This window comes from Erpetoichthys calabaricus, assembly GCF_900747795.2.
Source record: "Erpetoichthys calabaricus chromosome 1 unlocalized genomic scaffold, fErpCal1.3 SUPER_1_unloc_3, whole genome shotgun sequence".
NCBI lineage: Eukaryota > Metazoa > Chordata > Cladistia > Polypteriformes > Polypteridae > Erpetoichthys > Erpetoichthys calabaricus.
In genome coordinates, this window is record NW_026261594.1 from 196331 (window position 1) to 215482 (window position 19152).

A 19152-nucleotide genomic window follows, 5' to 3' on the forward strand; every position below is an offset into this window, starting at 1 on the left:
GGAAGGAGAGATAGACTGCAGAAAGGTTTGAAGAAATGGGGTCCAGAGCACAGGTCGGGGTCAAAAATGTCCGAGTCATTTAGAGTAGGGAAGGATGAAAGAGGAGAACGACACAGAGGAGACTCAGAAGATGTCTTTGGTGTCTTTTGGTGAACTTGAAAGAGAAAAAAGAAGTAAAATCATCAGGAAAGAATGACAAAGGTCTTGGAGCAGACTTGGACTTAAGAGAGATTTAAAGGTAGAGAAAAGCTTGTGAACATTTCTTTCAGAGTATATAATTAAAACGGATTTCTTTGGAGATAGCACAGATATAGAGAAGACAGAGAGGAGGGACCTATACTTATCCTGGAGGGATGGAAGTTTCTTATTATGATAATAATATATATATAGTATATATATATTATTGTATCAAAAAACAAAACAAAAAAGATAGCAAGAAGTTTTACTAAATTTTACAAGAGCTATTTACAAGAAATCATAAGCGAAAAAAAAAATAAATTCAGTCCATGATCAGAAAATCAAACGGCTCTGTGGCAGCCCTAAACAGCCGCAGCTCCTTCGTTGACTCTGTTGATTTAAGGGGCTCCCATAAGGCAGCCGGACACTGAGCCACCCAGCCTCTCTTCAGGCAGCGCGCTGGCTCGCTTAACTGTCACGTGATCTTATGTTGCCCGCTGGATGACGTCATTCAACGCGACAGCTACTGTAGCCACGCTGCCACTGTCTCGCTTTGTGAAGCACTACGGACGCAAGACTGTTGAGAGAAGTGTGAACGAGTTCAGAAACAATCCAATCGCTCAAAGGCAGACAGTAAGTGCTATTGATTTTGTGGATGCACTTTATGGATGTGTGAGTTTTGATTCCGCGTGATGTTTCTGTTCATTGGTATCTGCGGTTCACTTCATGTGCCTGAGTCCCAAATTTCAATTCGTACCACCCAGTCACGTCGCTGGCGCCTGATCATTCATCTTCATGTGTTCCTTTTGTCGTTTCCTTCTCGAATCGCAGACATCGGGGAAATGGCCATTCCACACGTACGGCGCTTTGATTTAGTTTTGTCCCTCCGCGGTGTTCAGTAGTGATGGGCGTAGTGAAGCCCCATAGTTCATGACCATAGGTGAGGGTAGGAACATAGATCGACTGGTAAATTGAGAGCTTCGCCTTGCGGCTCAGCTCCTTTTTCACCACGACAGACCGATGCAGAGCCCGCATTACTGCGGATGCTGCACTGATCCGCCTGTCGATCTCACACTCCATTCTTCCCTCACTCGTGAACAAGACCCCGAGATACTTGAACTCCTCCACTTGGGGCAGGATCTCGCTACCAACCCTGAGAGGGCACTCCACCCTTTTCCGGCTGAGGACCATGGTCTCGGATTTGGAGGTGCTGATTCTCATCCCAGCCGCTTCACACTCGGCTGCGAACCGATCCAGAGAGAGCTGAAGATCACGACCTGATGAAGCAAACAGGACAACATCATCTGCAAAAAGCAGTGACCCAATCCTGAGCCCACCAAACCGGACCTCCTCAACGCCCTGGCTGCACCTAGAAATTCTGTCCATAAAAGTTATGAACAGAATCGGTGACAAAGGGCAGCCCTGGCAGACTCCAACTTTCACTGGAAACGGGTTCGACTTACTGCCGGCAATGCGGACCAAGCTCTGGCACCGATCGTACAGGGACTGAACAGCCCTTATCAGGGGGTCCGGTACCCAATACTCTCGGAGTGCCCCCCACAGGATTCCCCGAGGGACACGGTCGAATGCCTTTTCCAAGTCCACAAAACACATTAATTTCTCAGTGTCACATATTATTAGTTACTACTTGCGAGTCCCGTATCATTGAGATTCTGTTTTATATTTTGTATAAGCAAACTTTTTAAAAGGAGTGTTAATTGAACCGATTATAGCAGACTTGTCATCTTCTTAAAATGACTTTATTGATTTGATATTGACACTTAATCATAAGGTCAAAAACCAAGGAGATTATGAGTTTGCATGGACTGTGCTGTTTCTTTTTTTTCATGATATCGCGTCAGTAGAGAGTGCGTCACGTTAACAATGCATTCTGTCCTAAATGACAATGCACACGCTTTTTGATATTTCCTAAAGGCCAATGTATCTGTTTGCTCATTAATATATTTTGATAGTGTATTTTAGTGAGAATGATTTTTAAACATATTAGTCATGTTCAATTCCCATGTAGATATGTAATGTTTGGTGAGAATAAATAAAAAAGTAACAACACATATAATAGTTATGTTGCATTGTTTATGATTAACAAAATTCATCGTTTATCTGAAATGTTGTACTTATACAGTCGATTTATTCCACTTCTGAAGGTGTACATTGTCGGTATTCTCCATTGCATTTGCCCCCCAGTGTAACGTGTGCCAGTACAACTGAAGGGTGGCAGACGAGCTCACGTAATGGGAGACAAGGCACCTGCCAGTTTACTATTATTATTGGACACGTATGTAGAGGAAATGTGTGTCGTATTTTATGTCTATGAAAGGAAGGACGATAAATCCTTGAGTGAAACTGAGTGTTGCTGTTTTGGGTAACAAGACAGGTGAGGAGCAGGAAATGTTAAACGTGACAGTGACTGCGGGGGATTGTGGAACTGGAAGATGGTTTAAGAATACAGAAACGACAAAAGCTTAGTCTTTCAATAATTCTATTTACATCAATGATTTACTCTGTTGTGTTGCAGTTCTGAAGATTACTTTTTTTTTAAAGATCTCTCCAGAGATGTTCAATTGGATTTAAGTCTGGGCTCTGGCTGGCCACTCAAGGACATTCACAGAGTTGTCCTGAAGCCACTCCTTTGATATCTTGGCTGTATGCTTAGGGTCGTTGTCCTGCTGAAAGATGAACCATCGCCCCAGTCTGAGGTCAAGAGCGCTCTGGAGCAGGTTTTCATCCAGGATGTCTCTGTACATTGCTGCAGTCATCTTTCCCTTTATCCTGACTAGTCTGCCAGTCCCTGCCACTGAAACACATACCCACAGCATGATGCTGCCACCACAATGCTTCACTGTAGGGATGGTATTGGCCTGATGCTGAGCGGTGCCTGGTTTCTTCCAAACGTGACACCTGGCATTCACACCAAAGAGTTCAATCTTTGTCTCATCAGACCAGAGAATTTTCTTTGTCATGGTCTGAGAGTCCTTCAGGTGCCTTTTGGCAAACTCCAGGCGGGCTGCCATGTGCCTTTTATTAAGGAGTGGCTTCCGTCTGGACACTCTGCCATACAGGCCTGATTGGTGGATTACTGCAGAGATGGTTGTCCTTCTGGAAGGTTCTCCTCTCTCCACAGAGGACCTCTGGAGCTCTGACAGAGTGACCATTGGGTTCTTGGTCACCTCCCTGACTAAGGCCCTTCTCCCCCTGATCGCTCACTTTAGATGGCCGGCCAGGTCTAGGAAGAGTCCTGGTGATTTCGAACTTCTTCCACTTACGGATGATGGAGGCCACTGTGCTCATTGGGACCTTCAAAGCAGCAGAAATCTTTCTGTAACCTTCCCCAGATTTATGCCTCGAGACAATCCTGTCTCTGAGGTCTACAGACAATTCCTTTGACTTCATGCTTGGTTTGTGCTCTGACATGAACTGTCAACTTTGGGACCTTATAGAGAAAGGTGTGTGCCTTTCCAAATCCTATCCAGTCAAATGAATTTACCACAGGTGGACTCCAATGAAGCTGCAGAAACATCTCAAGGATGATCAGGGGAAACAGGACGCACCTGAGCTCAATTTTGAGCTTCACTGCAAAGGTTGTGAATACTTATGTACATGTGCTTTCTCAATTTTTTTATTTTTAATAAATTTGCAAAAACCTCAAGTAAACTTTTTTCATGTTGTCATTATGGGGTGTTGTGTGTAGAATTCTGAGAAAAATAATGAATTGAATCCATTTTGGAATAAGGCTGTAACATAACAAAATGTGGAAAAAGTGATGCGCTGTGAATACTTTCCGGATGCACTGTATACTGGTGTAATGACCACGTCGGCTTTAGTGAAGCGTTTCTTAGCCTCTCTGATATGATCGACATTGGGTAAAATAGATTCTGGATTTTTATAATACATGCTGCCTTACTCAAAATTTGCTCATTAATTTGTTACAGATTCTAGGTGGACACGATTCCACACCAAGGAAGAAGGTGCCCCGTGTAAATCGTTCATAATGTCTCCAAAATATATTTGTTAATTTACAGACAAGTACTACATAACTGTTTCGTACAAAGTCCTTATTTTGACATACGCGAGCCCCAATTAGGATGTGAACTTGCGTCAGCACACCTTATCACTGTAAGGTGCATAGATATCAATGACGTCATTACCCTAGCGTGCCTCAAAATCACGTGACGGGCGCATTTGAAACAAGCCTCGAAGCGGCAAGCTCGACACAGTGCCGAAACCTCAGTATCGAGCGGCCCATCACTACTCACAAGACTATCCGACAGAGAGACACGAGAGTGCAGTGCAGTAGGCCAAGTCGTATTGTATGTATGTATGTATAAATGCATTTTCTAAAATTATTATTTTTGCAAATCCCTTTTGCTACTATAGTTAAAAAGGTGATCTGACCAGCGTTATAAGTTTCTCTTTAACATTTGCGGTATTTTCATTCAACGACTAGACGACTGTCGCCAATTCTGTTTCAACAGTCATCGTCACATGTGACTTAGGGGATTCGCTGTGGCTCCTTTAATAATTTATTTGTGCTTCCATGCTGTGAACTCGCGATCAGAGTCCTGTGCGCACTGATAGAGTTGAAAAGCATAAATCACAAGTCTGTTAAGTTGTCAGAGGATTAAATGAAGAGACTCAGTGCCCAACAGTTAAAGTTTAATCCAACAACTGGAAGTTACAACAGGAAACAATAGTCCTCCGAACTTTCTCGATTTCTTAACCCCTTGATGCCTGAATTTATTTACAATTATATAAAAAAATTAATTATTTGTGTTTTTGCTGTCAAATAGATGCTAAATTAAGTGGAGATTGTTAATTTGAATATAGCACATATATTAAATATAAATTTAGGTATGATGCAAATTAGCGACATTAGGCATAATTGGGTATAATAGTAATTAAACATATTTTCCACTCTCAGGTATGTGGATTATTTTATTGATGCTGTTATTGATCAATTCCTCCAGTCAACAATTCAAACTACAAAAATTTTCCAAAAATCAGTAGATTGTCATGAAATTAACAAAATGTCACATGAGGAGAAACAGTCTTACTCATGGAATTCTCGAAAGCAGTTGTTGTTGTTGTTGAGGCACAAGTGAACATTGCACTTTGAACAGTTGATTACAGTCTGGCCCTTACAATTTGGTTGTTTGCAGCGTTGCCGTCCACTTTCAACCACTGGCCAGTGACCCACAGCATCTGAACGGACTTCCAGTGTTGGAATAGCCTTAGCTGGACCTCGATGTTTCTTCTTTTCGAAAAACCTTTCAACATCAAATGAAGGCCGCCCCCTCTTCTTCCTTGACATATCCTTGCCTTGCATGCAGAGTGCCTGTGCAACTGATGTTCTAAAAGCTAGCAAATCCTTCTGCTTCTTTCTTGGTACATCCAGTGAATCACAATCACGTCGATACAACAACCAGCTGTTTACAATGACCATGTCAACAAAATGAAAAAAGAACCTATGATAGTACTTTTTTGACCTTATGTGGATGCGACAATATGCAATTAGTGCATCAAGAGCATCAATGCCGCCCATGAACTTGTTGTACAGGCTGATGATGTTTGGGCATTCTATAGACACTTTCTTTTTTGACTTTCTATCCCATCTTTCTACGTTAGAAACAGGCTGGGCACTGGCAAAAGTGCTGGCAACGATCACCCCTCTATTATCAAACCATTTTACTGCTCTTATTTCTACATTGACTACAACAACCTTTTTCTCTTCAAATGTCCCTCTTCCCTTCTTCTTCATATCAGTGTCTACGCTGAAACTGCACCCTTGCAGGCGACTTTGCTGCACAGTCCCCAGGGCTGGTATTCCCTTGTATGCAAGAGCAACAAACAAATCCAAGGAAGAAAACCAGTTGTCATAAAACAGCAAGTGATTGAGAGCACCACGAATAACTTGTGCAAGCTTTAGCACAATGTTTCCACTTGCACCAATGTTAGGTTCTCCAGGTACAGGATCTATTTTCCCTGCAAATATGTCAAATGAATGCACCAGGCCTTTTGTATCACAAAGCACAAAGATTTTGTATCCCCATTTGTATGGCTTCTTGGGGATATATTGCTTTAGACTAGATCTACCTTTGAATGGCACCATTTGCTCATCAATAGACAACATTTGATCTTGTGGGAGACCCTGAAATTTTGGGAGAAGTGAATCGATAATTGGCCTGATTTTGAAAAGCTTATCGTAATTTCCATCATTGTTGGCTGGCATGTTGCTGTTGTCATTGAAATGAATGAATTTGTTAATTTGTTCCCATCTGTCTCGGGATATCACATCAGCCACCTGTGCTACTCGACAGTCACTGGACCAGTACATTCTTGACCTTGGTAAATGTACAACACTCATGTACACTATAGTGCCAATAGACTGCTCCAATTCATTTCGATCCAATCTGAGGGCCCTATTTGGATTTTTTTGCATGCAATACAGATTACTTTGTTCTGCAATACTATCCAAAAGATCAGCATCAAAAAAGTCTCGGAAATACTGAATGGGCAGACTGATTTCATCAGCATCAGGAAGAGCAGCTTGTCAAATTGGAATGTCCTTTGCAGAGTTCTGTTGTTGCACTGTCTTCCACACTGCCTTTTGCTGTGTTCTCCTTGCAGTAGCAGCTGGTCGCCTTCTTGCACCAGTAGCACTGGTGCTAGCAGGTGCATCATTATTGCTGTCAGAGTCTTCATCACTGCTGCTTTCATTGTCAGTACTCTCATTACCACTGCTTTCATCTTCAGAAACATCACCTTGTGATAATGATGTAGGTATGTAGTCTTCATCGCTATCCTCACTGTCACTGAAACAGCTGTCATCACTTTCAACTGGTGGAACCCTGATTTGAAGTCCACCAGCTCGCTTCCTGTAGAAAGTTGATGTGTTCATTTAGTTCTGCCTCAAAATAAAGGGCAGAAATCGCATTTATATCTCAATATACAATTTTTACATTAATTCTAGAAATTAACTAGGATCAAAATGCAAAGCATTTGAAATCTATGCACAGGAATTCTAATTTCTACGATGTTGTACCTAAATACAATATTATTCATATACAGCCATTATTGCCGAATGTAGCGAAAAAGCGACATAGCGAAAACGGCATATAACTTCCGCAATTTTCGTCACATGTAGTCAATTCTGATATGTCAGCAATAGAAGAAAACAATCAGCTTATTAGTATTTTTATCTTAGCGCAATTTACCTCAAATGAGGAGAATTTCTCAAAGTAAGCAGCTAAAATCCACGTGCATAGAAACGCCAACACTTCGCTTCCATCAGGCGGTTGTAGTTTCCACTATGACCGCTAGATGGGATGAGAAGCGCTTTCAATACAATCCTTGGAATGTATCGAAAACACAGCAACCGGCATAAGCGGAATACATGTGCCACCTCGGCTGCATTCAGCCTGGAAGCGATTTGATGCGAATTCGTGACAATCGTCTACAATTAATGCTCTTTTTCTATCCCTCTTCACTATCTCCACCTAGTGGCCAAAGTACAGAACATAACATCTCCGCCCATCCCTTAGTATTTGCGATCAGAAGGTTGTGAACATGCATAGTAATCCTTGACTGACCTCCTCTACAAATGGCGTGATTAGATAGAACAGCTGTTAAGTTTCCCGGCGCATAGTCGACGTTTTAATTTCGCTTTTAACTGTTTAGCAAACTGTAAAGTGTAGCTATGGTCGCATACGGCTGACGTCATCCAGAATGACGGCTACTGAAGCCTGTCGCTACCCTTTTTTTTAATTTATTTTTTTTATTATCAATGAAACACAATACAATACAAAACTGTCATAGCGGCTATAAATTCAACATTCAAAAAAGTATAAACAATAATCACCGTACTTTAGATAAATTTCACAGTATATGCAAGATAACAAATAGAGAGCACAGGCCAAAAGACACAGGAGGCATAAATCAAAACAGTAATAAATGAGACATGTTATCATAAATCCTTCTTATAGATTTGCTGGATTTCCGTTTCTTAAGTGATAGAAAGTATTGTTTCAAATCTTTAATGAACCATTTAAAAGATGGTTTGCTATTTCTCCACTTACTACAATGCATATGGTATTTTCCTAAGAGAATGACAATGTTAATCATATCAGAGACAGATGGATATCAGTTATCCATGTAGAACATAATATGAGACAAGTCAAACTGTGCGATTTCATTAACCTTGAGTGATAACCAGCTGTGTATTTCTAACCAAAATTTGACCGAAACAGGACATGAAAAGAACAAGTGTTGTAATGTTTCACAAGTTGAATCACAAAAAGAACACAGGTCCACCTCAAATTTAAATCTTCTTTTTAAAAATTCTGCCACCTGGTATATATTGTTAATTATCTTGAAATGTGTTTCTTTAATTTAATTTAAATTTAATACCAATGGGATTGCCTGACAAACCTGCCTGTATTCTTTTTGAGTACAACCTAATTTAAATTTCTTCAAAAAGGACACACAATCTAGCAGATTACTGTCTGAGTCCAACAAATCAGTTACAAACAAGATATCCCTCTCAAACCAGTTTCTATTAAATAATGACTTTCTGTTAACTGTTATCACTGTGTTGTTCCATAGGGTAGATGTGGGGAGAAATGTTGTTTGTAAAAATCATTTTCTAGAAAGAAAGGTTATGTTTGTGGAAACTAAATAATATAACAGGAAGTTTACCAATATCAAAGTCGCATTTTAATAGAAACTCAGTTCCTCCTAATTTTTTTAAAAATAGATCTGGGTATATGAAACCACATGGAATCAGATTGTGACAAACAAGCTCTGAGCCAGTTAATCTTAAAAGTTCCAACCATTGATTCAAATTCTAAGGTTTCCCTGTCGCTTCCCGATCTGTGTTCCTGCCTGATTTGCGCGTGCAGGCATATTGAATGCCCAGCAAGCCGTAAAGTGTTCATGCATGCATTAAACCACAGGTGTCAAACTCCGGTCCTCGAGGGCCACAGTGGCTGCATGTTTTCATTCTAACCATCTTCTTCATTAGTGAGCCATTTTTACTGCTAATTAAATTCTTTTACTTTAGTTTTAATTAACTTGACTCAGGCCCCTTAATTGTCTCTTTTTCCTTAATTAGTAGCCAAACAATAATGAGACATCAAACAAGCCACCATATGACCAGCTCACCTGTGCCCATCACACAATATCTGAAAATAAATTAAGGTGAAGGTCTCAGTAAGGTTAATCTCTCAGGTCATCAAAACATTTTGACAATGTTCTTAGAAAAAACAGAAAAATCAACAGATTTGGAAATGTCTGCTGTGGCAGAATGAGAGCAGCAACAAGCCATTGAATTAAATAGCGGGCTTAATTAACAGCAAGAATCCGCTTCTTACTAAGAAAACTGTTTGGAGTGAAATTGGTTGGAGTTTGAAATCCCAGTTTAGCTGGTCATCTGTTGGCTCGTTTCACATCTCATTTCTGTTTGGCTGCCATTTAATGAAGAAAGGAATCAATTCAGAGGACTGACTCCTTAAAACAGGGCTATTGAAATGATGGGAAAAGGAGTTAATTAGCAGTGAAAACTACTCACTGATTAGGAAAAGGGTTAGAATGAAAACCTGTAGCCACTGCGGCCCTCCAGGCCCGGAGTTCGACACCCCTGCATTAAACAGATTGGGCAGCACCACAAAGTGTGCAATGACATAGCCTTTCAATACGCACGTGCGGATCGGACCTGCAACAGGAACCAGGTAGTGACACACACCACCTGCGCTTAATGAAAAAATAACAAGAAAATCCACTCTATGGCACAGCTCGATCTGAACTGTGTATGCCGATTCACAACTTGACATTACGGATTGCCTGACAAACCTGCCTGTATTCTTTTTGAGTACAACCTAATTTAAAATTCTTCAGGCAATCCCATTGGCATTAAGACAGTTAATCTACAACATCTTGTTATATTCAGAAGTCAAGCCAGCGTTGCCAAACTTAAAAATTGGTAATTGTAATCTAAATTATCGTAAAATGTAATAATAAGGTTATTAGAGGAAATTTTAAATCCATTCTATTCCATGATTTTAACTCAGGAAAGCATTTGCAAGTTTTTAATGGGGATCAGTCAATTCTGGAAAAGGCTTTTTCAAAATTTAAGTTGCCTGTTTCCACAAAAATTAAAGAAACACATTTCAAGGTAATTAAAAGTAAAAGATTTAAATTTGAGGTGGGCCTGTGTTCTTTTTGTGATTCAACTTGTGAAACATTACAACACTTGTTCTTTTCATGTCCTGTTTCGGCCATATTTTGGTTAGAAATACACAGCTGCTTATCACTCAAGGTTAATGACATCCCACAGTTTGACTTGTCTCATATTATGTTCTACATGGATAACTGATATCCATCTGTCTCTGATATGATTAACATTGTCATTCTCTTAGGTAAATACCATATACACTGTAGTAAGTGGAGAAATAGCAAACCATCTTTTACATGGTTCATTAAAGATCTGAAGCAATACTTCCTATCACTTAAGAAACTGAAATCCAGCAAATCTGTAAGATGGATTTATGATAACATGTCTCATTTATTACTGTTTTGATTTTTGCCTCCTGTGTCTTTTGGCCTGTGCTTCCTATTTGATATCTTGCACTATACTGTGAAATTTATCTAGCCCCCCTGTACTGTAAATGTTGTTTATACTTTTTTGAATGTTGAATTTATATCCTCTACGAGAGTTTTGTATTTTATTATGTTTCATTGATAATAAAAAAAAAAACAAAACAAAACTTGACATTACAGTATATTCATTTTAGTTCTACATTAGTTCACCATATTGAAAATATTCATCCTGCAAAATAAACGAAGCACCTTTCGTGGTGTAATATTGACATCCAAGGTTTGATCGCCGTATGGGGAAGCATAGGTGTGCACACCTGATGAGCCCCAATTAGGGCGAAACACGTTGTGTACTCTTTGTATTATTTGGCAGGTACTGTGTGTTTATATGTATGTAGTGTTTTTATTTTTCCACTCTTATAATAAATTATATAAAGACCCGTTTCTGTTTTGATCTATTGTTGCAGTTTCATTCTATGGACAAATTGTGTTTGTTTAAAAATTTCTTTAGATATCAATTATTATTAATAAAATTGCCATTTGACTTAAGGCATCAGGTTTACAAAACCTTTTGTTGGCAACCAGTTTTATAGAAATAAATGGTCGTTTTTCAACCAAAAAGAATTAACACTGTGTTGCATGGCATTGTGGTGACTGTCCCTGTCCTTAGTGTTAACTGTGACTGTCCACTTATTAAAATTCTTTAATTCATTCTCAGTTGTGCAATCTGGTCAGATGCTGAAGGAATCAAGAGTATAAAGCCACCGGTTCAAATCCTTATTTATTCTAACGGCTATTAATCTTATAAAGAAGTTTAACTTTACATCCACAGACTAAGTGAGTGAGCTGTTATCACTTCAATTTTTTTGCAGTAAGTGCTTGTTGCTGCAGTTCATATTTGTAATACGTTTGTTTTTAGTGATGTGTTTTTAATGTTGTTTCAAGGTGTCTCTGTAAAACCCCCTGAGAAACCAAACTTACCTATTAAGACAATAAAACTGAGCTGAATTTAACAGCTGTAAAATAAAATATTCTGCAGTAACTAAGCAGAATTTAAACGGCATGAAGTAGTTCAGTTTATGATGAACACTATGTGAACAGAGTGCAGTGACATTCTTTCTTACAAGTTTAATCGACACAACACACCATTGTTTGTGTGCAGATCCATTTCATGTGAATAGTTTTATTCACCCATATTGATACAGAGCCAGTTCATTTTTAGAACTTTAAAAAAGGAAATACAATACACTTTTTCAGATCATTTTTATTGAATAAATAAATGGTATGTTTAAAAATAACAAAAGTGAAATATCTGTGAACAGTGTTTGTCAAAAAAAATTACACACACAATGAAAATGGCCAACAATGGGGAGGCGTTAAAAACTATTAGGGAAAGGGAACACAAACATATTTGCAGATTTTTATACCTTGGTATTAAAAAATATGTTAGGCAAAGTTTTGAATACAGTAAAAGTAAATCATTAAATTTGTCAAAAAAGGAAAAATGCTACTTTAGCTTTATGAACAAGATACTACTCAGTCAGAGTTATTATCCAGCAATTTTCCATAAAAAATCTGTTCTATTTAAACTGACATTTTTCCTGATCTGACCCTTAACATTTGTTCACTAATAATATTTTTATATCACCTTTGCTTACAAGTGTAGCTCAAATTGCTCTACAAAAATATACAGTTACAAAGAAAATCGCAGTCATTATAAAAGTAAATAAGAAGCAAATGGAGGGGTCCTTGTCCTTTGTAATAAATACATTGCCTGGTCAAATGGCCGGGGACAAAGACAAACTTGCAGCTTTCAAATATGCTGGAGATAATAAACCTGTGGGGGTCACAAGCCAAAGCCCACACAGCCCCCTCTGCACATCCCAGCATACATAATTGTAGCCGTCTCAGTCCAATAACAATTCCATTTCAGGACGTCTTGTGTACTTTGTTTCCCTCTGGCATCACAGGCAGTTTGAGTTGATGTAACAAACAGTGGAGATGCATGGGAGCACCATTGCAATAAACTGGAAAAAGACAACAGAGAAAATCAGCACAGATTAGTGCCCAGTGCAGATCTTACAAACTGTACACAGTACCATTTCTAATCTATTACAACCAATGCAAGTAATTAAGAAAAGCCAAATTAGAAATTTTGAAATGATCGACATTTGTAGCCTGGCACTTCTCTATTGGCAAAGCATTCCAGATTTTGTTGCATGAGTACAGAAAGCTGCCAGTTTTTATGGTTGATCTTGGAATAAAAAGCAAAGCAATGTTTGGGAAAAGAAATGTTGGGAGCAGACACATCAAAATACAGGCAGGGTCTAAAATACTCAAAGCCTTCTAATTATTTAATAGAACCTTGAAATCAATTCTATGTGTGTCAGGCAGTCAGTGCAATGAGACTGAGACAGTTTTCAGAAGAAAAAAAAAACCAAAATAAGCCAATACCTCGTGATCACTTGGCAAAGGCACAGCAGATCAGAGCAGTGGTTGAGATGGAGGATTCTAGAAGTGCAGGCAGGAGGACCAGCCACTACTTCAACAGGGCACACATCTCTCCTTCCTTCTTCTTTAACTGCTGCTCCATAGCATGACCAGACTCTTCTACTTCACTGTAGCTGTGAAAAACATAAACACACAGTAGATATTCACTCACAGAGTTCAAATATTAATAAAGTGTACCCTTACTTCTTGTTGTGCCTCCTTCCTTGGTACACCTACAGATCAATTATTACCAAAGTAAAATATCACAATAGATAAAGTTCTGCTTAAAGTCAAACTAATAATAATAATTAATGTGGTGTTTTGTTGGATTTTGAAAGAACCCCAACTTAATTGTCATTATATGTAGCATCATTTTTTTCTTTTACATTACACATACAGTCGACATTGTGTTACAATCTCTGTATATGTGAACTTCTCATGTGATTTGCTCAGGTGTCATTACTTACATGAAAACAAATGTGTTTTTCTCTCCTGCCTTATTTTTTAATTTAAAATTAAGTCTCGGTTCTTTCAAAATCCAACAACAAAGCACAGTAACTTAAGAAAATGTTATTTTGCAGAACGGAACAACATCGCTGTATAGTGACTGCTGGTACTAATGCACCTCAGTCTCTGTGTTTGTGAGGATTCACACTCTGAGGCTTTCCTGTCTAAAATTAAAAAGCCGTGTTAGTTACTGGACAGAGTGAGCAAGCATACAGTACAATATTCAAAGCAGCAAAATATTACAGATCAAGTAATAAATATGGGGAGGCTTTGCAGAAATTGTGCACAAATTACTTCTGAAACTGAAAGTCTCGGTAGACTTACCTGTAGAAATAGCAAATCTAACATGAACTGCACATCATCTTGAATTGGAAATCTTAAAAGCAGAAGAAAAGGACATCCAGATGTGTCTCAGAATGCGGGTACACTGGCATCTGTTCAGCCACATGGAAGGCTGGTTACCACCAGGCATCCTGTAGGGTCAAGAAAAAAAATACAATGAAGGGGCATTGTACTTCTAACTGCAGCAATAAGAAAATTTATTTCTAAGGAGCAAGCAAGCCTTCTCCATTATATTTAGTTAAATGTGTTTGTGTGTGTGTGTGTATACTCCTCCTAAACCAACAGCTTAAATCATAAGCTAATGACACGTGTCAACAGCAGGTGCCCAGCCTGTCATTGTGTCACATCAGATGCACACCACACTTCTCTGATGGCTTTGGACATCATAAATTTTAAAATTGTCTGTTTTCTGCCTTAGAATTTCTTCTACCAAACAAGGTTAAAGAAACCCATTTCAAAATTATGAGTAAATAGTAGCCAACTAACAAATTAATTCATAAGTATGACATTAATATATCGCCAAAGTGTAGTTTAGGTACAAATGAAGACACATCCCCTCTCACATTTCTTTTACTTCTGCTCCTATTCTAAAATGTTTTGTAAAGATTTATTTCTGTTACTGTCTTGAATGACAAAAGAATATCTCACTCTTTAATTCTTGTTGTTGTTCTGTGTACAATTTTGAAGACTTAATGTTAGAAAATGAAGTAACTGTGGTTTCCTTGCCTCATAAATTTCCTATTCATAAGTGAAAAGTTCAGAATATCTGTTATATCTTTCCTGTATGGACATTAATTAATATGCTAGAAATAGCCTTTAAAAATGGAAAACACACTAAAATAATTAAAACGTGTAAGATTCTGATCTGCTTCATTAAAAATGTGTAATGCTCTTATCTGCATCTCGCTTTCTTGAAATAAATTAGCTGTTTTGCTTAATTATTAACATGCCGTTCACTCTTTAAGATAAAAAATGTGAAGAAATGTTAAAAGAAACAAACCACCAAATGCTAATAGGGTGTTATGAAATAAATACATCGATTAACCCAAATACAGAAAATGCTGCGACTTTCACATTTACACCACAAGATTACAAATGTCATATTGTAACTAAAAATGAAAATCCTTATTGCCTTTTCATCAATACGATATACTTACAAAAAGCTATACGCATCCATTATAAAGTTCACAGACATACGTCGCATTTCATTTCGCTCCCTCTTCATTCGAATGGAGTTAAAATTTTCAGACGACAAATATTCTTCCAAGATGTTATAAAATTCAAAAGTTGTCATCTTTTCCAGTAAGAAGTTCACTTACAGACGGAGATAAACGGCAACACAAAAATGACTCGCAAGTACAATTCAAACCTGACGAGTGACGTGTGTCGTAAAACATTAGATATGCGCAGAACAAATTGGGCAGCATCATGAAATGAATTTTAATTATGCAGAGAGCGCATGCGCGAGACAAATCAGATGGGGACTCATGTCGCAAAGTAAAAAAACACAGATCAGGCAAGGTTGTAATAGTAAAGCTCTGCGCATGTGTGCGCATGCGCGCTTTTTGGGTTGTCTTTATGCGCATGCGCCTGTAAATTAGGCAGGCACCGCAGATCGGGTAGTGACAAGTCTTAGTCAACCAGGCCGCCAATCTTCTTTGGCTGAAAAAGTAAAAGCAGTGGCCCTCCTCCGTCTGCGTGGTGTTCCAACATGTGTTCGATTCTTGCGGTTCCCGTAGGCAGGGCTAGTGCATGGAGCACAGAAAAAACAAAATAGGTGGTTTTTTTTTTGCTTTTTTTTTTTGTTTTTTGTTTTTTGTGGGTAACTGATGTTTTATATACTATTTGAAATTAAAAAAAAAAAACTAACTCTCGTTTCCTCCCACAGTCCAAAGACATGCAGGTTAGGTGGATTGGCGATTCTAAATTGGCCCTAGTGTGTGCTTGGTGTGTGTGGGTGTGTTTGTGTGTGTCCTGCGGTGGGTTGGCACCCTGCCCAGGATTGGTTCCTGCCTTGTGCCCTGTGTTGGCTGGGATTGGCTCCAGCAGACCCCCGTGACCCTGTGTTTGGATTCAGCGGGTTGAAAAATGGATGGATAGAACTAACTCTCACTTAGAGGATCTATGCAGAACTTTTTACAAACCTGGCAGGATCTAATCAATAACACTTTAGAATAAGCTCTTCAAGCACTGAGGAAGCAGATTATCTCCTGTTTTCTTTTTCTTCTCCATTTATCTGTATTCACTTATTAATTCATCTGTTTACTTATTTTTACTAGCTTTAAGTTTTACTTCTGGCCATGCTGTCTTTCTCAGGGGTCGGGGTTGATTTGTTTTCAATCCTATTTTTGTAAAAATTGATCTATTTGTATGGAATGTTTTGTGATTTCAATAAAATAAAAAAAAAAACTCTACTTGTCTAGAAGCTAATGAATACATTCAAGAGATAGTATTAAAGATTCCTACCTGATACCACGTTTCTTGGTGTGGAGTCTAGTCTATGTAAAGTGATAAGCATATTTGTCTTAAGGCAGCATACAATTTGTAACCATGCAGCTTCTCTTCTACCCCATGTTGAACATGTCAGAGACACTGAGAGACACCGCATGTTAGAGTTAACAAAGCCGATGGTCATTACAACAGTACAGCATGTGAGCAAGACCCTCCTCATTAAATGTTTTTAGTAGTCAGTGATTTTCAGAACTGAGGCTGATACGTATTGTTGATTTCTAAAACCCAATGCGAGTAAATTGTGTGCTGCGGAACTCATTACAAATGTCTTCAAAACAGTATCAGTGCCATCAACAGTGCGGTGAGGTTCATGGCTGGTGAGGCACTGACTCCTTCAGAGTGAGATTTACAAATGTAAGAACCCAAAAAGAGTAGTCCATAATGCACATTGACTACTGGTTATGTTTCATATCTCATCAGCATTCTTTACTCACACATATAAGGAACATATTTGGCTAAGATGTAACCTGACATTTATAGCAGTGAGAGAGCAGAGAGAACGCATTTGCCCCTCCATGTGTTCTAAATTTGCCTTTGAAGTTCCACAATCCATACTCATTCAATACAAATGAACATATAGAGTGGTGTACAAAAAAAAAGGATTTCAATTATGACCTTAACTGAAATATTTTGTTGTTTTTAAAAGCTTTTAACTCTGATGCTTTCAATTTTATTACAGACTATTCAACAAAAAGGATAACAAGAAAAACAAAATAATATATTATTTAAGGTTAAAATTGGGCGGCACGGTGGCGCAGTGGGTAGCGCTGCTGCCTCGCAGTTGGGAGATCTGGAGACCTGGGTTCGATTCCCGGGTCCTCCCTGCGTGGAGTTTGCATGTTCTCCCCGTGTCTGCGTGGGTTTCCTCCGGGTGCTCCGGTTTCCTCCCACGTTCCAAAGACATGCAGGTTAGGTGGATTGGCGATTCTAAATTGGCCCTAGTGTGTGCTTGGTGTGTGGGTGTGTTTGTGTGTGTCCTGCGGTGGGTTGGCACCCTGCCCAGGATTGTTTCCTGCCTTGTGCCCTGTGTTGGCTGGGATTGGCTCCAGCAGACCCCCGTGACCCTGTGTTCGGATTCAGCGGGTTGGAAAATTGATGGATGGATGGAGGTTAAAATTTAGTTTTTAAATATTGGAATTTTTTTCTTAGTCTGATCCCATTTCTATTTTTATACAATTGAAAATCGTTTATTGTCTTACCTTTATTTGTAAATGAATTCCATGCGCCTAACCTTCTCCACAAAAATCTACGTCACTTTCTTGTAAAAGTCCTCCTTATTTTCCTTTAGTTTAAAAAGTCTTAATCTTCCATTTTGGCAGTCAGTTGGAACAAAAAATAAAAATATACAGCCTGCTGCAGTGCACTTGACTATCTGATATCGCTAACTTATCGCCGCCTCTGCGTAGAAGAACAGCAGCAACGAGCACCTGTTGGGCTCTCATGCGCCCCCTTAATGGTGGCACTTTACTGTCTGCTCACCATGTGCCTTTTCACTGCAGTTTTATGTCCGATCAGCAAGACAAAGATATGTCACACACATTCATTAAAGATATTAGACAAACTGTAGAAAGTCAGGGTGTGTAATAAACATGTCTGTAAACAATTACATTGGCGACACACAGAGACAGCAACAGGCAGACCAACCCCACGCGGTGCCGTTTACGTCAAACGCTGTTTCCGGTATGTGTGGACAGCATAAACTTGCGTGTGAATTTAACAAATATAATGTTAACATACACCGGGTTTTCTCATTACAGTATTCAACTTAATTTTTGCCAGATAACACCCGGACTTTATCAAAATATAACGATGTAATCTATTTAAAAAGTGCAATTCATAATCCATGACAATACCACGACAGTACGGAATGCGATGCGGTGTCATGCAGAAATTAGCAGGGCCTCTTCTGGAAAAGTACCAAAATTGTAAGTTTACTCTGACACATGGAATTTGACTTTGAAGAGGGATTTTAAAAAGGTTTCTGTTACAGTCATCTAAAATATTGATATCCTCACAGCGCAGCCAGGTCAGAACTCCGTCATCCTTCAGGCACCCGCAGTCGTACCTAAGATCCCTGGGTGGTCATCCTCCATGTTCTCCCCACTTGTTGAGTTATTATTTAGGACTGAATGCATTGTTAACGTCACACACTCTCTGTACTGAGGTGATGTCACGAAAACAATTACAACACAGTCCACACAAACTCGCAGACTCATCAATTTTTGATCTAATAATTGTCAATATCACAAAAATTACATAATTTTAAGAAGATCAAAAGTGTGCTACAGTCAGTTCAATAAACTCTTCCTTTAAAATGTTTTCATTTACAGCATAAGAGGCAGAATCTCAATGAAGCGGAACTCGTGAGTAGTGATGAATATTATGCGACCCTGAGGAATTATAATGCATGTTAACGGGGACGAGTAAAAATTATGACTTTCAAAAATGAACACTGTAAATGTTAGCAATTCACTATATAATTTAAGAGGTGTGTGCATTTCCAAATTGATTTAAAAA

At 38.8% G+C, this 19152-nt stretch overlaps 1 protein-coding gene and 1 long non-coding RNA gene across 3 annotated transcripts; both read right to left on the reverse strand.

Annotated features, from left to right (window-relative positions):
* Nucleotides 1-5245: 5245 nt before the first annotated feature.
* On the reverse strand, nt 5246-6529 carry LOC127526421 (piggyBac transposable element-derived protein 3-like). The gene has a single exon (XM_051921867.1). It carries the CDS (start codon nt 6527-6529, stop codon nt 5246-5248), a length of 1284 nt encoding a protein of 427 aa, XP_051777827.1.
* A 5328-nt stretch (nt 6530-11857) lies between these two features.
* LOC127526423 (uncharacterized) lies at nt 11858-15652 on the reverse strand. Of its 2 annotated transcripts, none has more exons than XR_007933978.1 (4): nt 15282-15652; nt 14107-14255; nt 13240-13409; nt 11858-12812 (listed from the first exon to the last, which is right to left on the reverse strand). It is a non-coding gene; the product is annotated as an uncharacterized LOC127526423 (long non-coding RNA). The 2 variants fall into 2 exon arrangements; XR_007933977.1 differs by having other exon boundaries at nt 11859-12812; nt 13240-13403; nt 15282-15651.
* Between the last annotated feature and the right edge of the window lie 3500 nt (nt 15653-19152).

Bases quoted from the DNA above. Each gene is read 5' to 3' on its own strand.
- LOC127526421 (XM_051921867.1), bottom strand. From the start codon at position 6,529: ATGTACTGGTCCAGTGACTGTCGAGTAGCACAGGTGGCTGATGTGATA.